The sequence below is a fragment of the Lissotriton vulgaris genome, chromosome 6 (assembly GCF_964263255.1).
Source record: "Lissotriton vulgaris chromosome 6, aLisVul1.2, whole genome shotgun sequence".
NCBI classification, from domain to species: domain Eukaryota; kingdom Metazoa; phylum Chordata; class Amphibia; order Caudata; family Salamandridae; genus Lissotriton; species Lissotriton vulgaris.
The window spans coordinates 1,219,947,854-1,219,975,828 of NC_141694.1; the positions used below are offsets into that span (position 1 = coordinate 1,219,947,854).

A 27,975-nucleotide genomic window follows, 5' to 3' on the forward strand; every position below is an offset into this window, starting at 1 on the left:
TCATGGCACCAGTGTTGGTTTTTATCATGGCTCTACGTTTCTGGCGCGGAAAAGCTATGTATAAGAAACTAACGTTGGCGTGCGAGGGTGGCGTTTAAGTACTCCCGCGTCGTCATCCCGGCGCCGACTGACGCAGAGTCGCAGACGACGCCTACCGACGGGCAAAGTTTCCGAATCCAGTCTGACGCCTGGTGATATTCTAAAGTAAGGAATCTAATACTAACTACTGTTTCTTACAGATATATCGTTACCGAAGTTAAGTAACTTGTGCTTTATTAGCGCTCTCCCTTCTTGTTACTCAATATCAAGTATCTAATTGCTCATTGTTCCGGTTTCCAACTTACCCTAATGTTAAATTTGTAAAAAAAAAAATAAAAAAAAAGGTTGTGCCCACATCCTCACTAGCATCGTGAAATATGCAAGGCATGCAGTCTAACTACTTTCATGGGGGACGGGCAGGCGTGGGCTACTGGGCCAAAACTGTGGTGGTTAGGGCACTATACATCCTACTTTGCCTCCAAAAACTGGGCCTTTAATATCACAGCAGTAAAGACTACTGCATATAGAGATAAGGTACCACTACAAGTTTAAACTATCTTACCTATGGGTTCATTTCAAAGTAGTATGCGCTCTAGGGTGGCTGTCAATGTCTTTAATGATCTCCCCACAAGTACAGTTTAGGTAAAATGGTGCCCAGGTGCAAGTTTAACAATGCTATCACTGCTTACTCAACCTGTAGGTCAGTTCGAACAGTTCTTAGCCCAAAGAATCTCACGGATAAGGACCACTTTCTGTTGCGGATTAACTTAATTTGTGCTATCATCTCGGTCTAGTGAGGCTGGTTTCCACATTTACCTATTCAGCAGAAACGAGGCTTGGTTGGCACAGGAGAGTGTGCATGTCGGCTTACGCCAGCAGCATCTTCGGCATCGCTCATCCGCGGCCTTACATTTGTCACTTGGACCATTGGAGGTCAAGTCAGACATTGGTTGCTTGTCTGCGGCAGCTGCAGCCTCCACAATGATGTAGATCTCCTGCTTTGGTTATGATGGCTTCTTTGAGTTTGCAACTCACTTTGGCAGCTGTAGCAACAGTCCTTCGGGTTCCTGGTGAACCAGACAAGATTTTGCGTGGTGCAAGGTTTTTAGTTTGCAATTTACCACAAAGACCATGCTTCTAGGCAGACCCAGAACTTCTCCAGCATGTTGTCCTGACTTCATCTGATGTGCCGTATCTTTGGGAGACTGGGTGTCCTACAGACCCAGCCCTGGTCTCACAACAGCTCTTTGAGTACTCTGAGGGGAAATCCCTTGTTCAAGAAGAACTTGGAAAAAGACCAAAGTGGGGTGGGTTTGGTGCTGCATTCAAATTTCTTTCCCAGACCGGGAACTGTGACGTCCAGATTGTGGAATAGTGCAGATACAGCCTTTGAGCAGGGGATTGCTCTCACAGCATGTAGTGATGATGCTAGTTCCAAGCTGGAGTGTCCAAAACATTGGCACAATGAAGTGTAAAGACTATACTTCTGGATTTCAGCAGCCTTACTGGAGTGGCAATCATGGAAATACAAAAGGGATGGTCCGGCCTAGAAACGTCCTCCGCTTTATCAAAATATGCTAGCCCACCCCATCAATCCACCAAATGCTAGTGCTCAGGAAAATCTAATCTGTAATCCATTTTGAAATGGTCCTTATACAACTTTTAAGGGTGGCCCTGTCTCTGTCCTCTCTCACTTGAGTGTCTGGATCACCACCCTCAAACGTCACCACTCTCTAATTGAAGGTGTGTTCATCCTCCATTTTGTGTCATGTTAAACCAGGGGCATCCAGAATTGATCCCATTGGTCCCAGTAAACATACGCACTTTGCAAATAGTGTCTCAGTCAAAGATGTGTCTCGCATATACTATGTATACACACAAACACACACAAAAACATTCACCCTCACACATTCACTCACACACTCACTGAATGTCAGTGCAGTGTTGTTGGTGCCACATTGAGGTAAAAGCTTTAACTTTGTGGGGATGGTGGCAAACTCGCTTCAGACAAAGAAAAAAGGTATAGGCTGGAGTAGTCTTCAACTGTGATGCTGCTACTACCGCTTCTTGTTAGCATCCCCTGAATAAGGACAGTAGTCCAATGTCGACAAAAGAGGGCATGTGTGGTATGCCCTTCCAGGTCATAAAGATATTAGGATCTTGAGATGTCGAGGGCAGGCCTAGGCTGCAGTGCACAGGCTAGTTCACAATCTAGGTTGGGCCTATAAAAAGTTAGTATTCCACTTTCAAATACAGTTGGGTCACTCAGGGCAACGGTATATTCCTGTATACAATGCAGGGGACATTACTGTACCTGCTAATGCTCAACCATTTTTAAGTAGACCCAAACAGTACATATCTCTAGCACTGTTCTATTTATTTGGGTTGACTAGATAAAAAATAATTTACACAAAGGGATCATGCATGCAGACTTTAGCTTTCTTACTACTGAGTTGAGTAGCACTGTAAAATGCAAGCTTTTTAGTGTTATGGGTGAAATTAACTTGAAATGGCTGGTACAGAGCTGTGTCGGCTGGTATCCTCTCTTGTGCAAGGTTACAGGCTTGCAAATGTACTAACAGTGAAAATAACTTAACCTAATAAGATAGATAGATAGATATATATATATATATATATATATATATATATATATATATATATGTATATGTATATGTATATATATATATATGTATATATATGTATATATATATATGTAATTATTGAACAATGCAACAATTGATTGTGCTCTTTTAATGAAAATATGTATTTTATAATTTTACGTAGTGTGGGAAGTCCATTTCCATCCTTCGAATCCCAATCATCTCTTCACATGTTCTGAAGATGGATCACTTTGGCACTGGGATGCATCTAGTGATGTATCTGAAAAACCATCTTTCCTACAAACAGGTATGTTATGAGATTCATTGTTACATAAGAAAGCAGTCTTGCTACAAAGGGTGATTATTTTGATCACCTGACTAAACCGCATTCGGATTTTATTTCAAATATAAACATACATGCATAGTCAGATGAAAGTACAACATTTGCATAATTTTGATTTGAAGTCTTCATAGCGCTCTAATATTTGATTTGTGCACCTGTTGTGATTTTCATTATGTCCGGTATGACATTAATGACAAAAAATTTGCATAGAAGCCGACTTCAACTTTTATGCTACATAGTAAAGCTGGAGTAAATGTGAATGGCGGTAATGAAAATATGTGCACGTCCATCAGGGAATGTGATTCACAAAATATTTTACTTCGAGTGTAAAAAAAAGTTTTACTTTTCTTTTTTTTAATCATAAGCTGTAAAACTGTACAATGATCTGAAAGCTTCTGAAAAGATCAGAGAGGGGTCATGTAGAGATTTAAATAATGCCTGGTGTCCTTGTAAACACCTATGGGGTTCCTCATGTTAACAGAGTGAGTTAATTTCACCTTTTGAGAAAGAGTTCAGGAAGGTCTAAACCTTTGAATTTGATACTAATGCTTCCTGTAAGAATTTGGGGTATTAGTTGAAGAGTGGGACTACCCACCTCAAGTAATATTAAAAATCAATGTCAAACTGAACCTTCAAAGCCACTAAATCAACCTGAGCTCGTCCCCCTGATAGCTATGGGCAGAACAGACCGGCTTAACATGGGGCCAAAAAAGCACAAATTGACAATGATGATCAATGACTGCGATATACTGGGACCCAGGTGCAGTTTGAGGCTGGCCACGGTGGAGCGTGGGGCGATACACCAGCCAAGGTCATCATGGTCAAGGATGTTACCTTTTAACTGAGTCCTTTAATTCTCAGTCTCCACATAGAGTACACCTCTAAAGCCCCTCTATAGAGGCACGTAGAGACTTGCAGGGTGTCTGACCGAAGCCCACAGCAGGGTGCAGTTCAGTTTTTTTGCCACTGGTCAGTTGCACAAAAGGCCTCTTGTAGCATGTTGTATCCCTGTATCTGGAACAGGGAGGCATAGGCCATGAGCAATGATCCCAAATTTAGGTTGTTGGTACCACTTGGAAGGGGAGGAGTCCTAAAGTTATTTTTTGCAAAGTATAGATGTCTAGAGATGGAAAATATGATGGCAAGTCATCACTCTGCATTTTGTTTGATAATTTTGGATGAGCAACCATAGGCGAAAAAAATTAATAATTTAAATTTTTTTGATAAATAACACCCAAATTCATCATTTTATGTGGAAAAATGCATCTAGTTCCACCAGATTTGTTAAATTCACTATTTAAAAATAATGATTAATAATTGGAATAATATCGTCCCTAAAATAACAATAAAACTTCATTGCATTCCTCATGATGTTGATATTGATTAGTTGCATAATTTTCACATGCAATTTCATATAGTAGTTGTTACATCTTACATAGGCAATGTATGTTATGAGTGAACATAAACAAAATGTTATCATTCACATTCATCATCTTCTGAACAGGTTTCATCGTTCTCTGTCTGCTTGATTTTCACAGACTGGAAGTCTGCACATGTCCGTGCACTTGCTGTCATTTAGACAGCAGACACATGTGGGTAGTTAGCAGTTCCTAATGAAGTTGTAAACTAGAAGGTCTCACACCTGAGGTGCGGCTGCGCCTCCATCCACTCCCGAGTGTAGTTTCCAAAGAATCACATTGTGAAAGTCTGCTGCTTGATTGTCCTGGCCAAGAAGATACTCTGCTGTAACGGAAATATGATGATCCAGGCAGTATTGCCCGACATTCGCTGCCGGGTCCGAGAGTGCTCTCAATCGTGTGCCCCCTAGATGGTTGATGTATCAGACCGCCGATATGTTGTCCATCTTGAGGAGGATGCATGACCGGATTGAATCCTTGGTCCCACATTGGATCGCAAATGATCCTGCCAAAAGCTTCAGACAGTTGATGTGTAACTGCTGTTCCTGTGGAGACCAAGCAACTCCTGTAGTTCCTCCCTGGTATCCTCTGATAGGGTCACTTTCTGTGAGTATGAGAGCCCTCTGCGTAGATGGCGTGCCTTGAGGCACTGGAGGGCTCTGTAATGGAGCGGGCCCGGGAAGGTATTCTTGATCGAGGCCGAAAGGAGACTTAAAATACGGGCTAGTTGTCTGAGGAAGGGTTGAGACTGAGAGAGGACTCTCCTGATCTTGTGACGAATTTTCGCCATCTTGCGAGACGGAAGACTGCGAGTAGACTCTACTGAGTCGATCAAGAAACCGAGAAAAACGACCCTCGGGGCTGGGACAAGAGTGGATTTTGCGTCGTTTATCACAAAGCCCAGGCTCAGAAGAAGGTTGACAACTGACTGAAGCTGATGAGCTAGAGTGATGCGGCACTGAGCCATCAGAAGAATGTCGTCCAGGTATACAATGAGTCTCATACCAGACGCTCTATCACTGGCCGGAGAACCTTGGTGAAACATCAAGGGGCGGAGAAAAGGCCGAATGGAAGAGTGGAGAACTCGTACACCTATTCCGCCGGATAAAACTGCTAGAACCTCCTGTGCGAGGGAAAATGGGGATCGTAAAATAGGCATCCTTTAGGTCGAGGCACCCCATCCAGTCGTTGGATCTGAGAAGATCGCAAAGGATATGGATTCCCTCCATCTTGAAGTGGCTGTATACCAGCTACTCGATGAACTCGCACACGTTGGTGACGGGCCGTTGGCCGCTGTCCGTCTGGTCCACCAGGAAGAGGTTGCTGATGAAACCTCTGGGGTTGGGTAGGGTCTCCACAATCGCTCCTTTGTCCAGCAGATAGTGGACCTCCTGGTCGACCAATGTAACGTCAGTGGACAAAAAGGAGAGAGAGCGTGGAGGGACAGGTTGTGAAGGTTCCCCGTAAAACTCTATGTGAAACCCCTGGACGGTTTTTAGAACCCAGGCATCCCTGGTGATGGAAATCGAGGCCTGGAAAAAATGCGCCTGACTGCCCCCCACTTTTAGATGGGAGAACACTCTCACAGGAAGAGCTAGAGGCGCCACCACATCTGCCACCCCTGTTCTTGCCCCAAGAAGTTGCGGAACCTGGCCGGATCTTGGTACGGTCCATGATTGAAGCCTTGTCCTCTATGCTGGTTAGGACGAGCGGCCTCTGCCTCGTCCCTCCCGCGGAAAACCCGAGGGTGAAACACCCTTCTGATGGAGGATTGTCCCTTGTCTAAAGACGTAAAGGTGTTTACGAACTTCCCTAATCCCTTGATAAAGGGCTCTCCGAAAAGGCTGCCCGGCACAACAGACCCTGCCTAAGAATTGGCCAGGTCCCCAAGTTTGGAGTCTACTTTAATCAATAAGAACCTGCACCGTTTGTGGAGATAGCGCAGTTGGCATTACCACTACGCGCTGGGCCCAGGAGGAGAGGTACTCTGGGGAAATCAGGGACCCTGACAGTTTAGCTTCCTCCTCCATGTCGAAGATTTTGGTTATTGTTTCTAGGTCGTCTAGGAGCTTGTCTTGGCAAGCCTGCCAAGACCTTTCAATACCCTTCTTAGTGTCCTTGACAAACTTTTGAAGGAGCGTCACCATGCGGGGTTCGATTTCGGGGGTGGCAGCTACTTCCCCTCCAGAGAGGGCCGGGGGCACTCCGCCCTGAGACCGTTGCTGGCTGTGGCCTTCAACAGCCGACGGATCCTGCTAGCGATGTACCTTGGCTGAAGACCTAGGGTGAAGGACGTCATCTGGGTCCATCATGTCAGCACAGAGGTTTTTTGTGTCTGAACTAGGCTCCAGTCAGGAGGTGCGCCAGGGGCAGGATTGGCCGGCACAGTCATTATCCCCTGGACTACTATCCCCCGAGCAGTGGGTGTCTCTGGTGGGGGGGTTCTGCACCAGGAAAACCTGCTCAAGGCGCTCCCTGGGACGTTTGGCAGGTGGAGGCTGCGTCGTATAAGTCCTCATCCCACTGAAGAGCAGTAAGTGGGTCCTCCTCCCACGTGTCACCCTGATAGGCATCCTCCTAGAAGAACTCCATTAGGCCAGGAAAAGAAAGTGCAGAGATTGCTGCTTAACCCGTTGAGTGCTGATGACGGAACCGCTCCGTCATCAGCTACGGGTGACCTGTGCTGATGACGGAGCGGTTCCGTCATGGCCCGCTTGGCGCGCCTGCGCGGCGCGAATTTCGCGCCTGCGCTGACGTTCTATTGAGCGGGGCGGGCCATGACGGAACCACTCCGTCACAAGCATAGGTCAACCGACGCTGGTGACGGAGCGGTTCCGTCACCAGCATGCGGCCGCCGCGCGGCCGCCCCGCCCCCTTAGCACTGCGGCGGAATAGCCGCCGCAGTGAAGGGGTTAATGGCAGGTACGGACCCACAACAGCACGGACGTTCAGCAGGGGGCGTACGCGATGAGAAAGCTGCCTAACTGCAGTATTACAGACCCCAAGGGTGGAACCGACAGGCAGTGCTCTCCTGCGGTGATGCGGCTTGACAGGGAAAAATTTGCAGAATGTCGCGACTCATGCTGCGTTCAAGATAAGCACACGGGTGACCTCTAGCGGCGGGAGATGAGCACCGCGAGCCCGCACAACTAAACACGGCCGCTAGGGAACCCGAACACTCCACGGCCGTGCGCAAGACAGCCGAGTAGCGGTTGACTCGCGGCAGGTAAACCTGAAAGGATTAATAAAACGTGCAAAACGAAAACGGCTAAGTCGGAGACTGGTGCTCGTCAGCAATGAATGAACGGCGAGCGCGATCGGTACCGAACGCTTCATGAGGTGCCAATTAAATACAGTGAAATACCAGAGAAAATGGCACCAAACACAAGGGAATGTTGTAATAAACCAGACAACGATCCAAAATTGCAAATCAATGAAAAACCATACAGTCAGTCATAACACTGAGAGTAAAGGGAAATCGAACTTATCTGGCTGCAAGCAGCGAAGAAAGAGAGGGAATTGACAGTATCATCACCTTGGATCCCTTTAATTGGTGCAGAGGAAAGGGGACTCTCCACACTATCATTTTTGTTTGTGTTTATTCCTAATGATTCATGGGAATAGTAGTTTGTTTCACTGAACTTTGAATGGCTGCTATTCAGTAAAGTGGAGACAGAATAGCATAATCCTCCCCTCCCGGCCTGACATAGAATTAAAAATGTCCTTGCTATTGTAATGGAAATTTTCAGTTCTATTAAGGACTTGGAGGCGAGGATTATGCTTTTCCTTTCTTTACGTAGGACGCATAGCAGATGTTGATCGCCGTAGTGTAGTGCGCGCGTAGGGAAACTGGCAGTGCAGACTTCCTGCAGAAATTGGGGACCATGGCCGTGCAGAATCTTACGAGTAGTGCATAAGGTTTTGAACTGGACTCTGCTTAATGCACAACCAGTGAAGACGGTGGAGAAGATTGGAGGTGTGGCACTGCCTCGTAAAGGCAAAAAGAGTACGTGCTGCTGCATTCTGTACTCGTCGAACTCTTGCTTTAACTGTTTTCTTGACGCAGAGCAGAAGACCTTTGCAGTAGTCTAGGCGAGATTGGACCACCGCTTGCACTATCAGTTGACGAGCAGGAGCATCGAAGAACCCCAGAATGAGTTTGAGGCTGCGCAGTTGGCCGAAACAAGTACCAGCCACTTTTTTTTTTTTTGCATGAGGCTCAAAGGAGAGGGCAGTGTCAATCAGAACCCCCAAGTCTTTAACAGCGTTTTTTGGTTGAGGAGGGAAGCTCAGGGTCGCAGACCACCACTGGTAATCCAATTTATGGGTGTCACGGCCTACCAGGAGCAACTACGTTTTGGCAGAGTTCAACTGTAGGTAGTTGTTTGTCATCCAGTCTGAAATGGCCAGGACATCTCCACGGAATTTCAGTTGGTCTATGGCCGGGTTGTTGGTAAAGGTGAACACCAGCTGGGTATCATCTGCATAAGATACTATTTTGATGTTACGTTCTTTGACTACAAGAGCCGAAGGGCGGACGTACACGTTGTACAATGTGGGGCTCAAGGCCGAGCCTTGGGGAACACCGCAGCTTTGAGGGTAGATACTGGACCGATAAGGGGGGCGTGGACCTAAAAAGAGCGCTATGATAGAAACTAGTCAAACCAGGCCAGAGCCCAGCCTTTGACCCCGATCTCCTCAAGCCATTTGAGAAGGATCTTGTGGGAGACCGTGTCAAAGGCCGCACTGAGATCGAGTAGAAATAGTGCGGGCGTACCAATCTCATCTAGTGATGCCCACAGCTGCTCTGTAACCGCCATGAGCGCTGATTCCGTGCTATGTCTGGCTCGGAACCAGTTCTGAGCGGTATCAAAAATTTGGTTGGACTGTAGATATTTAGTCAGGATGCTGTTGACATGGGATTCCATAATTTTGGCCAGATATGGAAGCAAAGAAATAGATTGGATGTTTTCCGGCAGAGATGTATCGAGAGTGGACTTCTTTAGTAGTGGGACAACTTTGGCATGGTTCCAAGATTTAGGAATCTCTGCCGTTGAAGGGAGTTGATGATGCATTTCGGGCTCTCCATCATAAGACAGCTGTGGAATTTCACTAAAATATCTGGTTTTACTAGTTCATCGGGGGAACCGGATTAGACTCTGGCTACTAAAGTAGCTAACTCTTCAAGAGACACAGGTGGCAGAATTTCTAGGGAGTATGGCAATGTGATCGAGGTAGGGGTTGCCATGAGTTCGGAGGAGCTTTGCCTCATGTCAAGAGCGCAGTAAATGTGTTCAACTTTATTCATGAAGAATTTTGCCAGTGAGTGACATTGGGTATTGGAAGAAATGGTGTCATTGGTTCCTGTAGGAGGTTGCAACATATCTTTCATGAGGGAGAAGATGGTTTTAGAGGGGTTGGAACTGGAGGCAATCGAAGCTGCAATTAATGAAGCTTTTGTCTTTTGGACTGGGTTATGGTATGTTTTTATAGCCTTTCTATAGGTATTTTAGCAGTGTCATCATAAGTGCGCCTCCAATCCCGTTCCAGAATTTTACATTTTTCTTTTCCCCCCTCAGGATCTCATTGGGTTTTAGGGCAAGCAGCTGCTACTGCCGGTAGTGTAGCTTTGGGGGTGGGAGGCCAGGACCAGGGGTCCTGGCGCCAGGCTCCTTCTGCGCGCCAGCCGTGCGCCCGTGGCAGCATTCAGTTTTGATGGTGGAGAGCGGTGAAGATCGCCCGCCTCCTCTCCTATATGTTCGTGCATGGAGATTGAGCTTTTGCGTGTATTTGCAAAGTGCACCATCACCTGCACACAATTGCTTTGGCAATTAACTGCATTTGTAACAAATTGAAGGGTTTTTAGAGTAGTGGGAAAGGGGCGCTCGGCTACTGTAAACGCAAGGTAAATAGAATTATAAATATTTGGTGTTGGTGCATGTAGGCGAGGGGATAAGCCCTATAACCCCTCGAGTGCGTCTGTTCCCAGAACAAACGTTACATACAAAAAAACAAGATGCCTATTGCACACAACAAGAGTCAATAATTATCTAATTCACTAATCTGTGCCACAGTGGACACATGTTCCAAAATTATACATATACAGCTGTCAGAGAAACCACAAGAATGTCTTCTTTAATGTCTTTTGCAGCCAGCCGACACGTGTTTCGTCGCATAGCAATGCGACTCCTCAGGGCTGGGGAAGATGCAAACAAAATACTATGGAGAATCGTATACAATCGCATTTTTGAACCACAACATTGGTTACATGTAGTGACTCAGTGAGGGTGAATATTATTCAAAACCCAACGTGAAGTGAATTCTTGCTGGGAACAGCAAATTATTCATAAAACTAATTCGAGTGGAAACCAAAGATGCGCACCTGTAAGATGATAACGTGGGTTATTAACTGCATTTGATCTGCCACCCAAAGTGGATGTCATTCTTGCAGCCATGTAGCTTTTTTTATATTTACGCCAAGTACTGGGACAATTTGTGGCTAGGTGCAGAGTCCACAAGCCTCTTCCCCTACAAGCCAAACTGTTGAACGTTCCCCTGTTAGTAATGTGTATTGGCCCTACAAGGCCTTATTGTGGGCAGTATTAAAGGTGTTGGGAGGGAAAAGTTCTCTGCATGGCAAAGGACATGTACCCCTGCCTGGAATGGCCAACTGTACCTTTGTCTGGATCCCTAATGCAGATTTTTTTTAAACGTACTTTTATCATAGTCTAACATTGATCATGAATGTGCACCATAACATAAGCCTGTCTCTCGGTTTGCGGTCTTGTTGGACCGGAAGGGGCTACCAAAATGCTATCCTCATAGTTGGGGGAAGGCAACTGCCTTTACCAAGAGTTAGGCAGCATGAGCACGATGGTGACAGTATACAATGTAGTGATCAGTAGTAGTGAACAGGATCTTATTACTCTGTCACTGGAGTGAGGCCTACAGACTCGCTCACCTTTTCAAAAATTCAGCTGCTGTGTGCCTACTTCAGGTAGATGTGAAGTGCTGCATTTTGCATGAGGGGTGACTCTGCATGTGTTATTTGTGCTCCTGGGAAGGGTACAGTATAAGGATGGAGCAGTACTTTGCAGTACATGTGTGGTTAGTACATGTGGTGGGTGTATGTATGCCTGAGAGGAATGCATTACATGAGCGTGTGCCATCAGTGCATGTGTTTTGAAAAAGCACACCTTGGTTAAAGATAGAAAAGATTCAGTGCCGACCAGTGTGCACAGATAGTGTGTGATCAGTACTGAACAGAAAGTGTGCTATGAATATACACTGAGTAAATGTGCCCGCAATGTACATTGTATGGAGGACCTTGCGTTCCATTTTGGAAAGCCCGTCATACCTGGTAAAGACATGGAGAGGATCCCCATGACAGATTTGTGTATTGCTGCACTACTGTGAGTTGGGTGGGGGGCAAAGTGGAGGGAAGGGACTCCTTTTATATCTAAAGACAGCTTTGATTCAGTAATATGTCCCAAGGAAGGAGTCTGGATACATCTTAGGATAAGAGCTGATAAGAGAATCAGAAAGAGAAGGGTTGGGGTCCTGGATTAAGCCTTTGCTGTACAAATCACTATGGCTGATATCCAGGTATAAACTCTGGTCACTCCCATTAATTTTGCTGTGGACAATCCACTTCAGAGTTGGGCCTGCTGTGACAGACTTTTCTTATGAAGAAAGATGAAAAGTAGTGTCCCCTTCAAAAGAAGCAGAACTCCAACATAAAATTCGAAGACCCAGACCCTAAATTACATTTGGTGTCTGGGAAAGGACTATAATAGGAGTTTGAGTCCCCAAAATTGTGTCATCTGCCAAGTAGCTAGACAGGCTATGTGAGGAGGGAAAGCTCTGCAAGACGTCTGCCTCTGACCAGGACTAGAGGCCAAGGCCTGCTAGTCACTGCTGGTGAGGGACCAGTGTGCCCTGAGGGGGGGGGGGGGGGGATCCTACCATGAGGACCTAATGTTTTAGGTGAGGATTCTGCTGACCCCCGATCGGCCATCTCTCATGTGCAGGGCTGTTTTCTGTGACCCCTGTATGCTAGGAGATTTCTGCTGTAGTCTGAGCTGTATGTTGAGCGATGTGCGGGTCTTGCTGCACGCGGTATTGTGGCGCAGAGGTGAGACTTTATGTCAAAGGGGGCCACCGGCATATTATTATTTCCAGGAGTGCCAATACTTGTGACTGTCATCGTCGGAGTGCTGAGCTGGAAGAGCCTGCGTCCATATCGCCACGTACCACGACACCCTCATAAGCCGGGCGGGCTACCGTTACCAATGTTACTTAAGGATATGGGCCAGTTCCCGAGGGAGAGATTGAGGCTACGACTTGCAGGTTGAACCCGCACTGCGAAGGGACTACTCCTGACTCTCCAGAGACTCGGTGGACAACATCACATCTTCACTGGCAGTGTCAATTTACTGTTTCTTGGCAAGCAGGGAGCAGCTCTAACATCAGAAAGATGTCTGGCAGCACCGCTACAGAGAGATTCTGTGCTGTCACTGCGCGACCTCTCTGAACTGGGCAGGACCCACAGTGCTTATTTGAAGGCATCCGCTGCATCGCTGAACTATATGCTATGAGAGCAGGTGAAACGAGAACTGCGCAGTTCAGACAAAGTTCTGAAAAGGTCAATAGGGAGAGCTCTTGAGCATGTCTGAATAGTTTGCATTCTCTGATGCAGCCACCAGTGAATGTGGAATAACCCAGAGCACGTCGTACGAAGGAGAGTGGGACTTGGGATTCACCTGACCAATACTAGAGCCCAGACCTCAAGGGGATTGTGTTGCTTTTGAATGTCGCATTTTATTGCCCGAGTACAGATAGAAATAAAATACTACTTTTTCTTATAAAACAAGTATTTTGCTGGACATTGATTTATTGTTAGTACTGTTTGCACTTTCAGTTATGAGTCCTGTTCACTGCCCTGTATCTACCCCCCCCCGCCCCTTAGCCCTTCATTGCTTGACCACAGGTACCCCTGACAGTCAAGTACTGAAGGGGTAATTGGCCCTGTTGAGCGTGGTCCATAGTAGGTCAGGACCTGGGACATCTGGAGTAAAAGGCCTCAACTACTCCAGTTGGGCACAGTAACCCCTGCATGCCCTGTGGCCTTCTGATAGGTTTTGTCTGCCCTTTCTACTGTTATATATTTGCCAGACCAGCTGTACTTGTTTAAATTACCTTTTTTAATGCATTTCCTTGAAGGTTTGACACATGTTCCCTCCCAAACCGTTTGATGCTACATTGGGACCTTAACTTGGTCTTTCCCTTTCTCATGTGTACATCCTTTGAGCCAGCAAGGTCAGATACTGTTGGTACAATCCACTACACCATCGTTTTTCAGGACAAACTGGTGCAGAGAGCGAAGGTGGCCTTTTTACGTGAAGTTCTCAATCCCTTTCATGTTCAGCTCCCTGGGCAGGCCTCGGGAGCTGTGGAAAACCACCAGCTGTGTTGCAGACCCTACGTTGTCCGGAGGAGCTCAGGATCAGCAGACCAGTCTACTTGGTTGCGGTGCCTGCGAGTGCAGGGGATCCTTTACGGCAAGGGAGATTCCTTCAGGTGTCTTTGATGCCCACAGGCTTTGGAAGGTTCCTGTATGGTGCACAGGCACAGACGATGCAGCAGACTAGAAGGGAGGCTAAGTAGAGCCCAAACGAAGTCCAGAGTGCCCAGAAGGTAGAAGTGGTGTCTGATCTGAATTTTGTCCCACCTCGAGTCTAAGGACCTAAACCCAGGTAATCCCTTCGATACCTTAGGGAAAGGGTTGGGACGATTCAGGGGACCCTCCCAGAGGAGGGTCTGGACAGTGGGGAGGCTACTTCCCTGTTCTTTATCCCGTTTTGCGCCAGAGCTGGAGCCAACAGCTCCCAGGACTGATTTGAACTGGACTATGCACAGGGACACCAAATGTGCCCGTCATGAGGCTCTGGCAAGCGCACCCACCCTACCCCAATACACTAACTCCTGTCTGGGAGGTTGTCACGCCTCTCTATGACAGGATGCCTATTGTTCTGCCTTTCCCTGCTCAAGCTTGGCTCCACAGCAGGAGGGTAAAATCGTGTCTGGTCAGCAGCAACCATTTTGTGCTGTCCAGGTCAAGCGCGCTGGTACCGGAACCACTGAGAGCCTAATCGAGGGCTCTTCCAGTGTTTGGAATCATACCTCTCATGCTGATTACAGTGTGGGGGTATGATTCCAACATGTTTGATACCAAACATGATAGAATTCGTTGCAGCCAATTTCGAGATGGTCATCGCGTAATTACGCAATGCCTCTGAATATAGTATATGGCTGCTTCACTTACAACCCGGGAGAATGGACTCCGTAGGCTGCAGGGGTTTCCTGCTCATGCAGGGGCACCCTCGCACTGAGAACCAAGCACCCTGCCTTCAGGATTGATCAGGCCTGCTATAGGGGTGACTTATAGGTCTTAAGTGCAGTGACCCTAGATATAGGAAACCGATATCTTTAGTAAGTGGTGCTAGCACCAGCTTACACAGGTTGCAAGACCTGTCGTTCCATTTTGAATGGTCGCACATAGGTGGAGTAATAAATGACTCAGCCCATGGGGGACCTCTGGGGTACCTATGCCCTGGGTACCTTAGTACCATATACTAGGGAGTTATAAGGGTACCCAGGTCCTGATCAGTAGGATCCCAATCAGACTAGTCAAATTCAGCTTAGCACAACGCAAAAAGTGGGGGTAACCCTTGAAGCTACTTGCCTACAATGCGATTTGTAGATTACCGATTTGCAGGACCTCCGGTAATGATAGCGTGCATTCTGATTTATCATTTTCTGTATGTTTGGCGCTATTCACTCCGGTTCTGTATGCTTGTCAGGTTTAGCAACCCCTGTTTTGCCTCTGGGCGAGCTCCTTGTGAAGAGGCTTTGAATCAGATCATATACAAAATAGTGCATCTTCTTGAGAGCAGAATGACCTCTGAAGTGTCACTCTGGGGTTATGATCCAAAGCTCTCTGGTACTGTGCATTCAATGTAAGGAATCATACACTCAGAAGACGCTCCTCTCTTACTGAGTTGCAGTTGGACTGACTAGATGCACATTGACAAAAATTGTTTGTAAGCTTTGTGGATAGGACAAAGCATACACTGACCCAATGTGGTTTTAGCACTACATTAATTGTTTTCTAGTGATTGCCATCTAGCATCTTGTAATTCATGACCTTGGCTCAGTGAGCAGATGCCATTGCAAAATGGTAATTCTTAAATTTCTAATACTTGACTAAATGTGTGATATTATTTTTTTTATTGGATCGTATTAAGTGTGGACATATCACCCTGCAAGAGTCTCATGGTGCTGCTGCTAGGGTTTCAATAGATAATGGTGACAGAATTAGGAGCCATAACAGATATTGCCGGGATGCATACATGCAAGAAAGCTTTGTCCTGGAGAGGAAGTTGGGTAACCGAACGCTCAAATCTTGCCTGCCCTTTCCTAAATTATGGAAATGTGAATTGCTTTCAATAAACTTTGTCGGCCTTTGTCCTCTAAACACGTGTTCCCAACACCTTGAGAACCCTGCCCACTTTCCATGACAACCACTCCTGCACCACCTGGCGGTCCCGGCCACATGGCAGGCAGGCATTCTCAAACTTTAAGTGAAGCGTCCCGTGGAGCAACTAGTATTGCAGTGAGTATATTTCTGTTACACACCCCCTAAGTTTGCACCTCGCATCGTTTTATTGATGCAACTCTGTTGAACCAATATTGTCAGTTCCAGTGGATATTTGTCTTATGGGCATCACCAATTAAATCCCTTGCTTTGTTCAACCATATTAAATTCTTGCAGTTTCTACGCTTCCCTTTTTTCTCCGACTTCATTAATTGAATTTAATGCAGGATTTGTCTGTTAGCATGTCCATGTCTTCCCATTTGACCTCTAAAGCCGGGATCCCTGAATTGCTCCTTCTCAGTGGTAATTTGTAGTGAATCCATGATGTTAGGAGAGAGGGCTGTGCTTTTGTCAGTTGACTTACCTCCAAGTAACATTGTAATTGGCGATACCAAACATTTTACTCCGCATAAAACGGGCAGTCTTGTGTTGCCATTGACATCACCCATTCGATGCCCTTTGAAATCACCATCTATCCTCCTTGTGCAAGTGGTCGGGCTAAAAGCCTAGTGGGACCTGGAAATGCTATTTAAACTTCATGTCCTCTGCACTATCTGCAAGCACCACTAACTGTTGGAGATGCCTTAATATGTGAGAAACCTGCTGGCCACATCTCACCACCCGCTATTTATACCACATAGAGGCTAACGTTAGTAGAAAAAGTCTGTATATGTCTTGCTAGAGAGGACACAAAGGACTATTGTACGTTGGTGACTGTCCTCACCAAGCTACTTGACTGCTCGGCTTCTGGTGCTTAGAAACATGTGGCCTTGAGCTATGTATTTCTTTGTTTAATGCAATATGTCCATTAATTCCCGAAAAGAATTTCCCCATGAGCAGTTGTTTCATGATTTGGCGCAGCCCACATTTATGTGGATCCAACTGGAAACCCTCTGCGCCACTGTGCGTGACCTAGGTACTTAGTCCAGCTCACCTGACGGACTTGCATGTGACTCAAGACAAATTTTGCTACAACTGGTTGTACTGCCGCTTAGTGAAGGTTTCAAGCAGTTGTATCCACCTTTAGGGGGTTATCTAACTGCAGTTGGATGGCCTGGAACTATATTTTAGACTTTCTGCAGTTACTACTGGTTTGAGGGGCATCTTGTGCAATGTGAAATTATAAACCTGGGTTTAATCATGGCTTCTCTGCTTGACCAAATTGTGTGCTGCTAGGCAATTGTCTGAATTCTTACTTCTACTTCATTTGACATAAGGGCACCTTGAAATGCATGTGGTCAAGATATCCGCTATAGAAAACTTTCTCTTGTTCGAATTATTAAACTATGCTGCCCATCTATCATAAAAAAAACAACCCAGACGGTTCCTTGTGTTAAATGTCTCGCCAGGGAGGAACGTATGTTATTGAAATACACTTTTTAGTTAAGAAGAGACTGTATATGCGGATGTTTGTTGAGAGATGTCTGAAAATGAATTTAAGTGCGCTACATACCCGTGAGGGTCACAAGGCCCTGGTGCCGCTACTGATGGAACAGCCAGGTCTTTAGTGTCCTCCTGAAGGTCAGCAGGTCTTGGGTCTGTCGTAGGCTCAGTGGTAGGGTGTTCCATGTCTTGGTGGCGAGGTGGGAGAAGGATCTCCAGCCTGTGGTTGTTCTTCGGATGCGTGGGACGGTGTTGATTGAGAGGTTGGCGGAGCGTAGCTGTTGGTTGGGGGTGTAGAAGGAGAGCCGTCTGTTGAGGTAGGCTGGGCCGGTCTTGTGGAGTGCCTTGTGTGCGTGGATGAGGAGCTTGAAGGATATCCTCTTGTTGACTGGGAGCCAGTGCAGGTTTCTCAGGAGGGGGGTGATGTGGCCGTGTCGTGGTACATCGAGGATCAGTCGTGCTGAGGTGTTTTGGATGCGTTGTAGTCTATTGAGTTTGGTCGGGGCTCCCGCGTACAGGGCGTTTCCGTAGTAGAGTCTGCTGCTGACGAGAGCCTGGGGGGCTGTTTTTCTTGTATCTGTCGTGATCAATCTGTAGATCTTGCGGAGCATGCGGAGGGTGTTGAAGCAGGAGGAGGAGACAGCGTTGACTTGCTTGGTCATTGAGAGCGTTGAGTCGAGGATGATTCCCAGGTTGCATGCGTGGTCAATGGGGGTCGGGCTGCCACCAGGAGTCGTCCCAGGCTGACTGGTTGGAGCCGAGGATGAGGACCTCCGTCTTGTCTGAGTTCAGCTTCAGACGGCTGATCTTCATTCAGTCGGCGACGGCCTTCATTCCTTCATGGAGGTTGGCTTTGGCGGTGATGGGGTCCTTGGTGAGGGAGAGGATCAGTTGAGTGTCATTGGCGTAGATTATGTTGAGGTCATGCTGTCTGGCGACGTGTGCCAGCGGGGCCATGTAAATGTTGATCAGTGTCGGGCTGAAGGAGGATCCTTGGGTTATGCCTCAGATGATCTCGGAGGCTTCGGAACGGAGCGGGGGGAGGCGGACGCTCCTTTATTTTGCCAGAGAAGAAGGAGATGGTCCATTCCAGAGCCTTGTCTTGAATCCCTGCGGCGTGTGCGTAGTATGCAGTGGCAGACGATGTCGAAGGCAGCGGAGAGGTCTAGGAGGATGAGTGCTGCAGTCTCCCCGTTGTCTAGCAGGGTCCTTATGTCGTCAGTGGCAGCGATGAGGGCGGTCTCGTGCTGTGGTTGCTACGGAACCCTGACTGGGAAGGGTCCAGGATTCTGTTCTCTTCGAGGTATCGGGTTAGCTGTCTGTTAACGATTTTCTCGATGACCTTGGCCGGGAAGGGGAGCAGAGAGATGGGTCGGAAGTTCTTGAGGTCTCTTGGGTCTGCCTTGGTTTTTTTTGAGTAGGGCGTTGATCCCTGCGTGTTTTCAGCTCTCTGAGAAGGTTTTTAAGGTTATATGGGATGAGGCACCTTATTAGCTTATTTTATTTGTTAGTGTAAAAAACGCTTGCTCGTTTCCTTACCATCGTTATGGATGTTAGTTCTTTTGGAAGCCCAGTGTGGTTGTGCAGACCCCGGACCATGCTTTGAGTATCACTGCCCTAGTGCTTGAGCGTCCAGCTGGCCGCATCTTGCTGCTAAGGGTGGGAGAAGCATTTCTTTACCATAGCAAGTCTCCCATTGATCTAGTGTGCCAAGTGGCACTACGAACCACTGTATGTAAAGTATTTTTCGCATGAAGAATGTCTGTCGGTTGTACCTGTGACCATTTATCATTTAGAGATGTGTGTTGCTTCTTGTGCATTAATAATGTGAGCTTAGCCTGTTCCGTTACTTTTCTGTTTTGACTTGCTTGATGCCCTCTGAGAGAGGCCAGTAATACCCTTACCAGGAAGTACTTCTGTATATGTGGTGTGTTCTCCTCTGTAACTTTAAACCCCAAGTTTTCAATTACAACAAAAGTTTTTACCTAGCTTATCAGACCGTGCTTGGTCATCTCAGCGCTGTGATTGGCAGATGCCGCTGTCTGTATGCATTGCTGTCATTAACCGGAACAAGGGAAGGTGGCCTGTCAGGAGCTATTGACAAGACTACAAGTATTGCGGATGGCTGTGCTACCCAACATAACATGTATTTGCGCTCTCTGTCACCTGAAGGGTATCTTGGCACTGAATACCGATGTTTCTTGATACCAAACTCAATGGTACTCATTTTATCGACCACCGAAGGATGAAAGGCGGAGTAGGCCCGCCATTATGTGAACATGCTGCGTAGAATGCCCCTTACGATCTCTGTTTCAAGCTCATATTGAAGTATGCCGAAAGAAACCTTCAGTTTTAAACCAGGAAGCCATATGGTGTATTTATGGGAACCTAGAAAGAGCAACAAATAGGGGATCATTGTGTGCTCTACTATGTCTATAGTGAGTTTTGCGATGTGAGTTTGTTGACCCACAGTCAAAATGACAATATGAATTTTCAATATCATAGCAAGAAAATGGGGTACATTTAATTTCGGTGCTAGGGTGCTAACTGGTGAAGTGCTGCGGACCTACTGACAGCTAATCTACCCATGCTCCATCTAGGTATCCTAAGCACCAGTTTCACACGCCTTATAATACACATTTGGAGTGAACAGATTTGACACACAAACCGATGGGTTCAGCTCCCCTTTTACTATCCTAAGAACTCCGCAGTCCTATTGCCTGTACGAGAAGAGGAGTTATTAATTTCGGCGCTCTTTAATATCTCTCAACAATGATGTTACTAGAATTAAAGTAAGGGTCTGAAATCGGTTCTTCCACATCCTGATCATAGGTCATAACCCCAGCTGTTAGAAAGATTCATGCTTTGTCACCGGGACCTTCTGGCCACAGTAGATTAACGTTTTGCTCCATCTGTACAGTGGCTGCATTCCTTCCTTAAAGTAACGAAGGACAAAGTCTGGTCATCCGTGGTGGCACAAGCACTTAGTTGGCCAAGGAGCGAAGTATCCGGTCAACAGAATGAAATAAACAGCACACCCCCTCTCCCAGCAGTATTGCCATGTGGCATGGAGTTTGTTCCAGAGCCTTACTCTGCCCCAGGTTTAATTCAAGTCGGAGAGGCAGCTGCAGTTTTCCTGTGGACTAAATGTACATCGGCTGTAAGACACACATGTATGCCTAAGCCCAATCAGCTAACAGCGCCCACCATCCAGACAATGCCATGTCAAATCACTCTACTTGCCCGGGTATCTTAATGCTCGAGTTAAACGCTGCCTGGCCTCAAGTAAAAATATTGCGACAACATCCAAATCAAGGTTTGTTCATAATAGCAGCACTGTTACCCTAAAACTCAAGCTTTTACCACGAAAGTGAGAGACTACGACAGTGGTTCCCAAACTTTTTTGACCCATTGGCTGTTGGCCGCGGCTCCCCGTTATGTTACTTTTTTATTCGGGTGGGGTGATGTAAGCCCCGCCTCTGCTCAGTACCTTGAAGCAGTTAGCAATGATGCTGGCTTCAAGCAGGAGTATGAAACACTGGCACAAAGAAGTGAGTTATGTGCACCTGGCAGTTATTAGCCTTCCTGTAACAATGATTAGAGACAGACAAAAGGACAAGCCTGTGGTCCCGCCTAAGTGTTAGTGTATTCAGCCAGTGGGAGAAGGGAGCAGGGTTCCGTACATATGCTGCACTGGTTCTCGGGGCGGCAGAGAGTGACATTCAATGACTATGAGTGACGCTTACTTTCTCCCCAGCAAAATCAAGCAATAAAGATGTGAAAATGGCCTTGACCCTTGCCCCTCTCAACCATACACTCCTCAGTATCAGACCTTGCAAGGCTCTAATTTTTACCTGCGCCAGACTTGCAATGTGCATGTTTTAGTGCTTACAATCACATATGGAACATTGGAACAGTGGAGCACAAAAGTTGCTACCCACCCTGTGCTAGAAAGGACAAAATGTAGAGATTGTATTGACCAATCGAAAATGTAATAAGATTAATACAAAAGGATGCTTTTCTAATTTAGTTTGCCTAATTTGCCAGGTCAAAGGTTCAAAAGGTTCAAAATAAGCTTTATTCGATATTTAACAAAGAAATATCATATAAGCGAACATTATTATGCAGTATTTTAAAAACACAGTGATGAAGAAAAGAGGACATAGAATTTCAATTTAAAATTCATCAGTTACTTAAGGCATAGTTGAACACACTGTTAAGGGAACAATTAAAAACAGCAGCATTTAAAAAACGACAATTGTTATCACCAGTATCATTCTAGGGGTACATTTAAAATATCTTTTTCTAATGTGCAGTTAAAAAGGATAGCTTCTAGAATGAAAGCGCGTGGTACGCAGGGACCCCCTTTCAATGGGTTTTATAGATCTACACTCTAGGGCCAGGATAAAAGTCAAACAGGTCACAAATACAAATAGGGCCATCTCGTGTTCTGGGCTGAGAGAATCTTAGATAGGGGACAATGTTCCTATGTTTGAATTTAATTAAAATCAGATCTCCTGGACAGCTTTTGGGCAACGTGCCCAGCCATCCTACCCTCCTGACGCTTACAATTCCGCCATGTAGGTCAGGTGGCAGCGGTCTATTGTTGTTGAGCCAGAAGATGACTTTGTGCAGAAGGTCCTGATTTGTTTCAAATTTGCCCTGACTAAGCTCTGGCACCCCAGAGAGAACAGTCACGTAGGGGGCCGCTTCAGGGGGTAAGTTGATTCGATGCCTTCTTTCATGAGGGATCCTAGGTGCTATTAAAGAGTTACATCTTTTTGGGATGGGTTTGCTGGTAGAGGGATCGATTGATGGTAGTGCTTTTCTGTGTTCTATAGCCTTAGGGTTCTCATGGTTGGTGGAAGGCGAATGAGCAGTATTTGCATTTGGTGAGTTAATCCTTTGTACTATTTTTTCCACGCTGGACAACCTTTCTCCCAGGTCCTGAATTTTTGTGACCAGGGGTGATAGGGCCGCATTCAGCAATCGTTCAATGTGGGCCAGTAAGGTCGATTGGAAGGGGGGAAACAAAGTCATTTGATGTGGCCCCCACCTTCTGTGGCGTAACAACAGTTGAAATAGCGGGGGGTGATGAGGGGCTACAGGACGTTTGAGCAACATTAGCAGGAATCTCCTCAATGTTCATTTTGGTGATTAGGGTCTGGGGCAGCGTGTTAACTTTGGTGGGAATCATTACAGGCAATAAAGGTAGTTCCTGGGGAGAGCTGTTTATAAGGTCAATGTCCCTGCCAGATGTGGGTGGAGTGGATATGATAGGGGCGTAGTTAGTGCCACACAAGGCATTCAGGTCTTCCCAGAAAGACATATTTTTTGGACACCGAGAGCTCCAAAATAGAAACTGGACGGGTCAGGGACAAATGACAATAGGAAGCAGAAGGGGTTAGATATTTTTCTGTACCTGCCTCTGTGATGGAGCCAAGTGTTGTGGCCCGTCCCGTCCTCCTTGTGCCTCTGAGGGCCACAGAGGGCCCGCCCTTTGCCCGGGCTTAGCCCCGGGCACTCCCGCGCGCGACTCGCGTGGCGAGAGGTGTTCCTCGCTTTACAGGCGCCTCCAGGCGCGAAGGTGGCGTCAGGGACGCGACTCGGCCGCCGGGGCACCTGGGGGTTGTGGTTCTGTGTCCCCGGTGTCAGTGGCGTTGCGCTATTCGGCCGTTCCCCTCACGGCGCTTCTCCCAGCAAGGTAATCAGCCGTTGCCCTCACGGCAGGAATGATGTCAGGACAGAGGCCCCCCTCTGAGCGCTCGGCGCTCCTCGCTTTACAGGCGCCTCCAGGCGCGAAGGTGGCGTCAGGGACGCGACTCGGCCGCCGGGGCACCTGGGGGTTGTGGTTCTGTGTCCCCGGTGTCAGTGGCGTTGCGCTATTCGGCCGTTCCCCTCACGGCGCTTCTCCCAGCAAGGTAATCAGCCGTTGCCCTCACGGCAGGAATGATGTCAGGACAGAGGCCCCCCTCTGAGCGCTCGGCGCTCCTCGCTTTACAGGCGCCTCCAGGCGCGAAGGTGGCGTCAGGGACGCGACTCGGCCGCCGGGGCACCTGGGGGTTGTGGTTCTGTGTCCCCGGTGTCAGTGGCGTTGCGCTATTCGGCCGTTCCCCTCACGGCGCTTCTCCCAGCAAGGTAATCAGCCGTTGCCCTCACGGCAGGAATGATGTCAGGACAGAGGCCCCCCTCTGAGCGCTCGGCGCTCCTCGCTTTACAGGCGCCTCCAGGCGCGAAGGTGGCGTCAGGGACGCGACTCGGCCGCCGGGGCACCTGGGGGTTGTGGTTCTGTGTCCCCGGTGTCAGTGGCGTTGCGCTATTCGGCCGTTCCCCTCACGGCGCTTCTCCCAGCAAGGTAATCAGCCGTTGCCCTCACGGCAGGAATGATGTCAGGACAGAGGCCCCCCTCTGAGCGCTCGGCGCTCCTCGGTTTACAGGCGCCTCCAGGCGCGAAGGTGGCGTCAGGGACGCGACTCGGCCGCCGGGGCACCTGGGGGTTGTGGTTCTGTGTCCCCGGTGTCAGTGGCGTTGCGCTATTCGGCCGTTCCCCTCACGGCGCTTCTCCCAGCAAGGTAATCAGCCGTTGCCCTCACGGCAGGAATGATGTCAGGACAGAGGCCCCCCTCTGAGCGCTCGGCGCTCCTCGCTTTACAGGCGCCTCCAGGCGCGAAGGTGGCGTCAGGGACGCGACTCGGCCGCCGGGGCACCTGGGGGTTGTGGTTCTGTGTCCCCGGTGTCAGTGGCGTTGCGCTATTCGGCCGTTCCCCTCACGGCGCTTCTCCCAGCAAGGTAATCAGCCGTTGCCCTCACGGCAGGAATGATGTCAGGACAGAGGCCCCCCTCTGAGCGCTCGGCGCTCCTCGCTTTACAGGCGCCTCCAGGCGCGAAGGTGGCGTCAGGGACGCGACTCGGCCGCCGGGGCACCTGGGGGTTGTGGTTCTGTGTCCCCGGTGTCAGTGGCGTTGCGCTATTCGGCCGTTCCTCTCACGGCGCTTCTCCCAGCAAGGTAATCAGCCGTTGCCCTCACGGCAGGAATGATGTCAGGACAGAGGCCAGGTCAGCTGTTCAACACTTGAGCTATGTGTTGTTTGGCCAGCCTGGGAAGGAGGGTCACGGGCTGCAGAAGCATGCAGGAATTGAAGTGTGTCTGAGCCATGGTCGGACTGGCCTTTAGCTTGTACGACATGTCTGTGTGAAACCTTGTAGTTTGCAAGCATGTCACTTAATGATTCACTTTTATTTTCGTGCCTGGGCCTAATGTCTTTCTGTCCTAGTCTGACTCTGGGCGAAGTTCATGGAGAGTCACAGGCAGTGTGATCTCTCCTCGCTGGGAAATGTTAATCATCCGGTTTCTGCGGGCCAAGAGACAGACAGTAATTATGTAGTGACACTTGCAGGACCACGCGTGCCCCCTCAAAAACACTCAACCACGGCAGCACACACTCTTCTGAATAGCGGAATTAACAAGACCCGGTTAAACCCCGACCCTAATAGAAGAGGCTCAGTTAATTTACACACTTCGCACATTACCTTTTCCGCGTTCCCAGGACGTGCGCGGCGCCCCTGGCAAGTTCTAACGGCGCACTGGGGCGTCGCGACGCACAGTTTGGAACCGCTGGACTACGACATTAGCGAATGAAAAACATGAGAATCCGGGCGAAGGGAGGAACAACAGTGCCATCTGGTGGTCTTAACACCGTATGGCACCATATAGGATGGAAAAATACGAAGACCTCCAGGATATCGCAAATTTTGAGGCACAAATATGGAATTTTTGCAGCACTTTATTTTACTCATAATCATTAATTTTCAGACTGCAATCAATGGAAACTGTTTAACAGAGTATTGCACTTGTAATGGGCACGTTTAAAGTGTCTGCAGCTCTGAGGCACAGCTCCAGTCCTAACCTTGTGGGAGGGTGCTGTATTTCTCCCTGGGATGTTCTGGTTCCCATTTGTATGAACCCAGATCCGGATCCAAGAGGCAGGACACCTCTTCCTCAGGCAGCCTCTTTTGATTTTTTTTTTTTAACTAATGCTATTGGGGCCCTCAACCATGAGATCAGAAATGTTGAGGGAAGCTTAGGTGTCACCAAACAGGTTTTGCTGGAAGAAAAGCAGACTCTACCAGCATCAGAAGTCGCAGGCACCAGTACTAAATCAAGTAACCTGAGTTGATCAAAGACATCTGGGTCCTCCTGATGGGGAAGAGATAATCCTTGAATTTCACATGAACTTGTAACTAAGGATTCATATCCTGTTAATGCTGTGAAACCTTTTACTGATTTTTCTCAGTTCACACCCAGGGAAAAGTAAAAAAAAAAGGACTTGTTGCGTACTGTGCACCGTTAGGATAAAGTGCTGCCCAATCAAGTTGGTAGTCCAGTGTATGCCACTACTGCTGTAGTGAATTTGGAGGTTAGGTCAGTTTTAACATCACAAACGCTGTACATACCCAGCACTCGAGACTATTTGAGGAATTCATGGTAGACTAAAAGCATTAGAGGGTGCAATTTCAAGTAGCCCACCTCTGATCACCTACCAATGTCAATTTGAAGAATTGAGGGTGCCAATGATGCCCCCCAATCTTGTGGGAACATACAGTGCCTTGATTCAGATAGATGTATTTCCAAGGAAACTAATACTGTAACATGTGTGCCTCAAGCTAATATGGCTAGTCTTCCTGTACTGTCTTTCTGACTCTGGAGCAGCCCTAAATGGCTCTTCAACTGACACCTCAAGTAACTCTCTTTGTTGTTTTAAAAGAAGCTCCTCCTCGACCTGCGCAGAGTGTATAATGTTAACAATTTCTTAATAAAGTCATTCATTGGTTCAGCAGGAGATTATGGGATTTTAGTTTTTTCATAATGAAATCATTATGGCTAAAAGTGTTCCTTGGGTGGGCAACGGGCAAAAGCAAGATTTTGGCGACTGCATAGTGATTCATTTTAAAAGGGCATGTGTTGTTAACCACTCATTTGGGAATAATTTCCCCCCTTTTTCTCTCAGTAAGATAAAGGTGCTACCTTTTTGGGCTATTTTTACAAGCTATCTGACTGTTTGCTCAGTCAGGTGCCACAAGTAATCAGGGCTATATACAACTGCAGGTTACTACCCTTACAACATACCTAGTGTCAGCAGGTATGCTCTGCAGGTGCCATCTGGCTATCTAGTGACGCAATACCTTAGGGTTGACAGGCTGGCAATCATTTCTTGTGAAAGATGTAGCAATTTTTGCTGGTGAGCTGAATAACCATTTCCTGTTGATTCAGTCAATAATAACGATGCCACTGCTGTTAAGGAATGTAACCCATTGCCAGCTCAAAGGGTGGAGCCCTGGGCAGACCATTTGCTATTATTCTCAACTTCGCTACCAGGAATGTAGCAGGATTAAATAAATACTGATAGTCTTCATTTTATCCAGGGTTTCACTTTTATTTGTTTTCAGGAAACTTGGGGACATACTACAGCAGGTGCCAGCAGTGCTTCTATGTTTATGCTGTCTGGGCAAGGGGAGCGAGAAGCAGCCTTCCACACACACAGGCTGTGCTAATGTTTCATGTGGGACATTGAGACACAGACCACACCGCAGCACTGTCATACCCTGGGAACATAATGCAATGACACATTTTAAAAGGGGAGGCATATTACACAACGTTTATTTGCACCTTCCAGGGGACAAAAAGCATATAGGGCTGTCGTGTGTGCAGCGAGGGCAGAGACAGCTTCCCGGGCACACACACACAGAGACAGTTTTTGAGCTGCTGTAGGCTAGCGTCCCTATTGCAGCCGCACCGAGTACTTCATAGGTCTTTAAAAGACCATTTACATGTTAACAAGGCTTTGTTTTTCACCCCTTCTTAGAGCCTATTGCTGGAAGATTTAGTCCCCCAGAAAAGTTTATACATACCAAAGCATGAAAGGAAATGTCTGGAGTTCAGCATTGATTCACTAACAACATCTTGCATAAACCGTCCACTGTGATAGACACATGAACCACAAACACAAGGTCTGCCACTTTTGTAAAATATTGTTTTCCTCGCCTGAGGCATTACATGTAGTCTAAGGTTGACTGCCATCACTGACTGGATATTACAGTGCCACTGTTTACTTGTGCGCACTTTTTCCACACTTGCCTAGTTTCTAGTCAGTCAAATTATACAAAAAACAAAGGCAAACCATGTGGCATAATCCAGCACATTTTAACACTAATTAATTCTGTCTGGGCAAACGTTTCACCACATTTTCGAAATTTTGCAGGCAGTTTTGTAAAAATCGCTGCATTTTAACAAAACTGTCTATTTATTTATTATTATTTTTTTTTGCAAATCGCAAAATCCTGGAGGGTCTGTTAAACTGGAAAGCATAATAAGCCATGTGAAAACCTTCCCATTTAGCCATTCTGAGAATTGCAATGCACCATTATTTAAAACCAACTAATGAATATGCTCTGATGGGGTAATAAGGCAGTGTTTTTTTTATCCCCCCCGTCCCGCAAACAGCTTCCTATACATTATGCAGCATAAAACCCATGAAC

General features: G+C 47.3%; 1 protein-coding gene across 1 annotated transcript in view; it reads left to right on the forward strand.

The window, feature by feature from the left end:
- NUP43 (nucleoporin 43) overlaps positions 1-27,975 on the forward strand; it is a 173,610-nt gene that overhangs the window by 139,316 nt on the left and 6,319 nt on the right. The window contains exon 7 of the mRNA XM_086927313.1: positions 2,824-2,946. Coding sequence (XP_086783439.1) covers positions 2,824-2,946 — 123 coding nt within the window. The remainder of the gene's footprint in view (positions 1-2,823; positions 2,947-27,975) is intronic.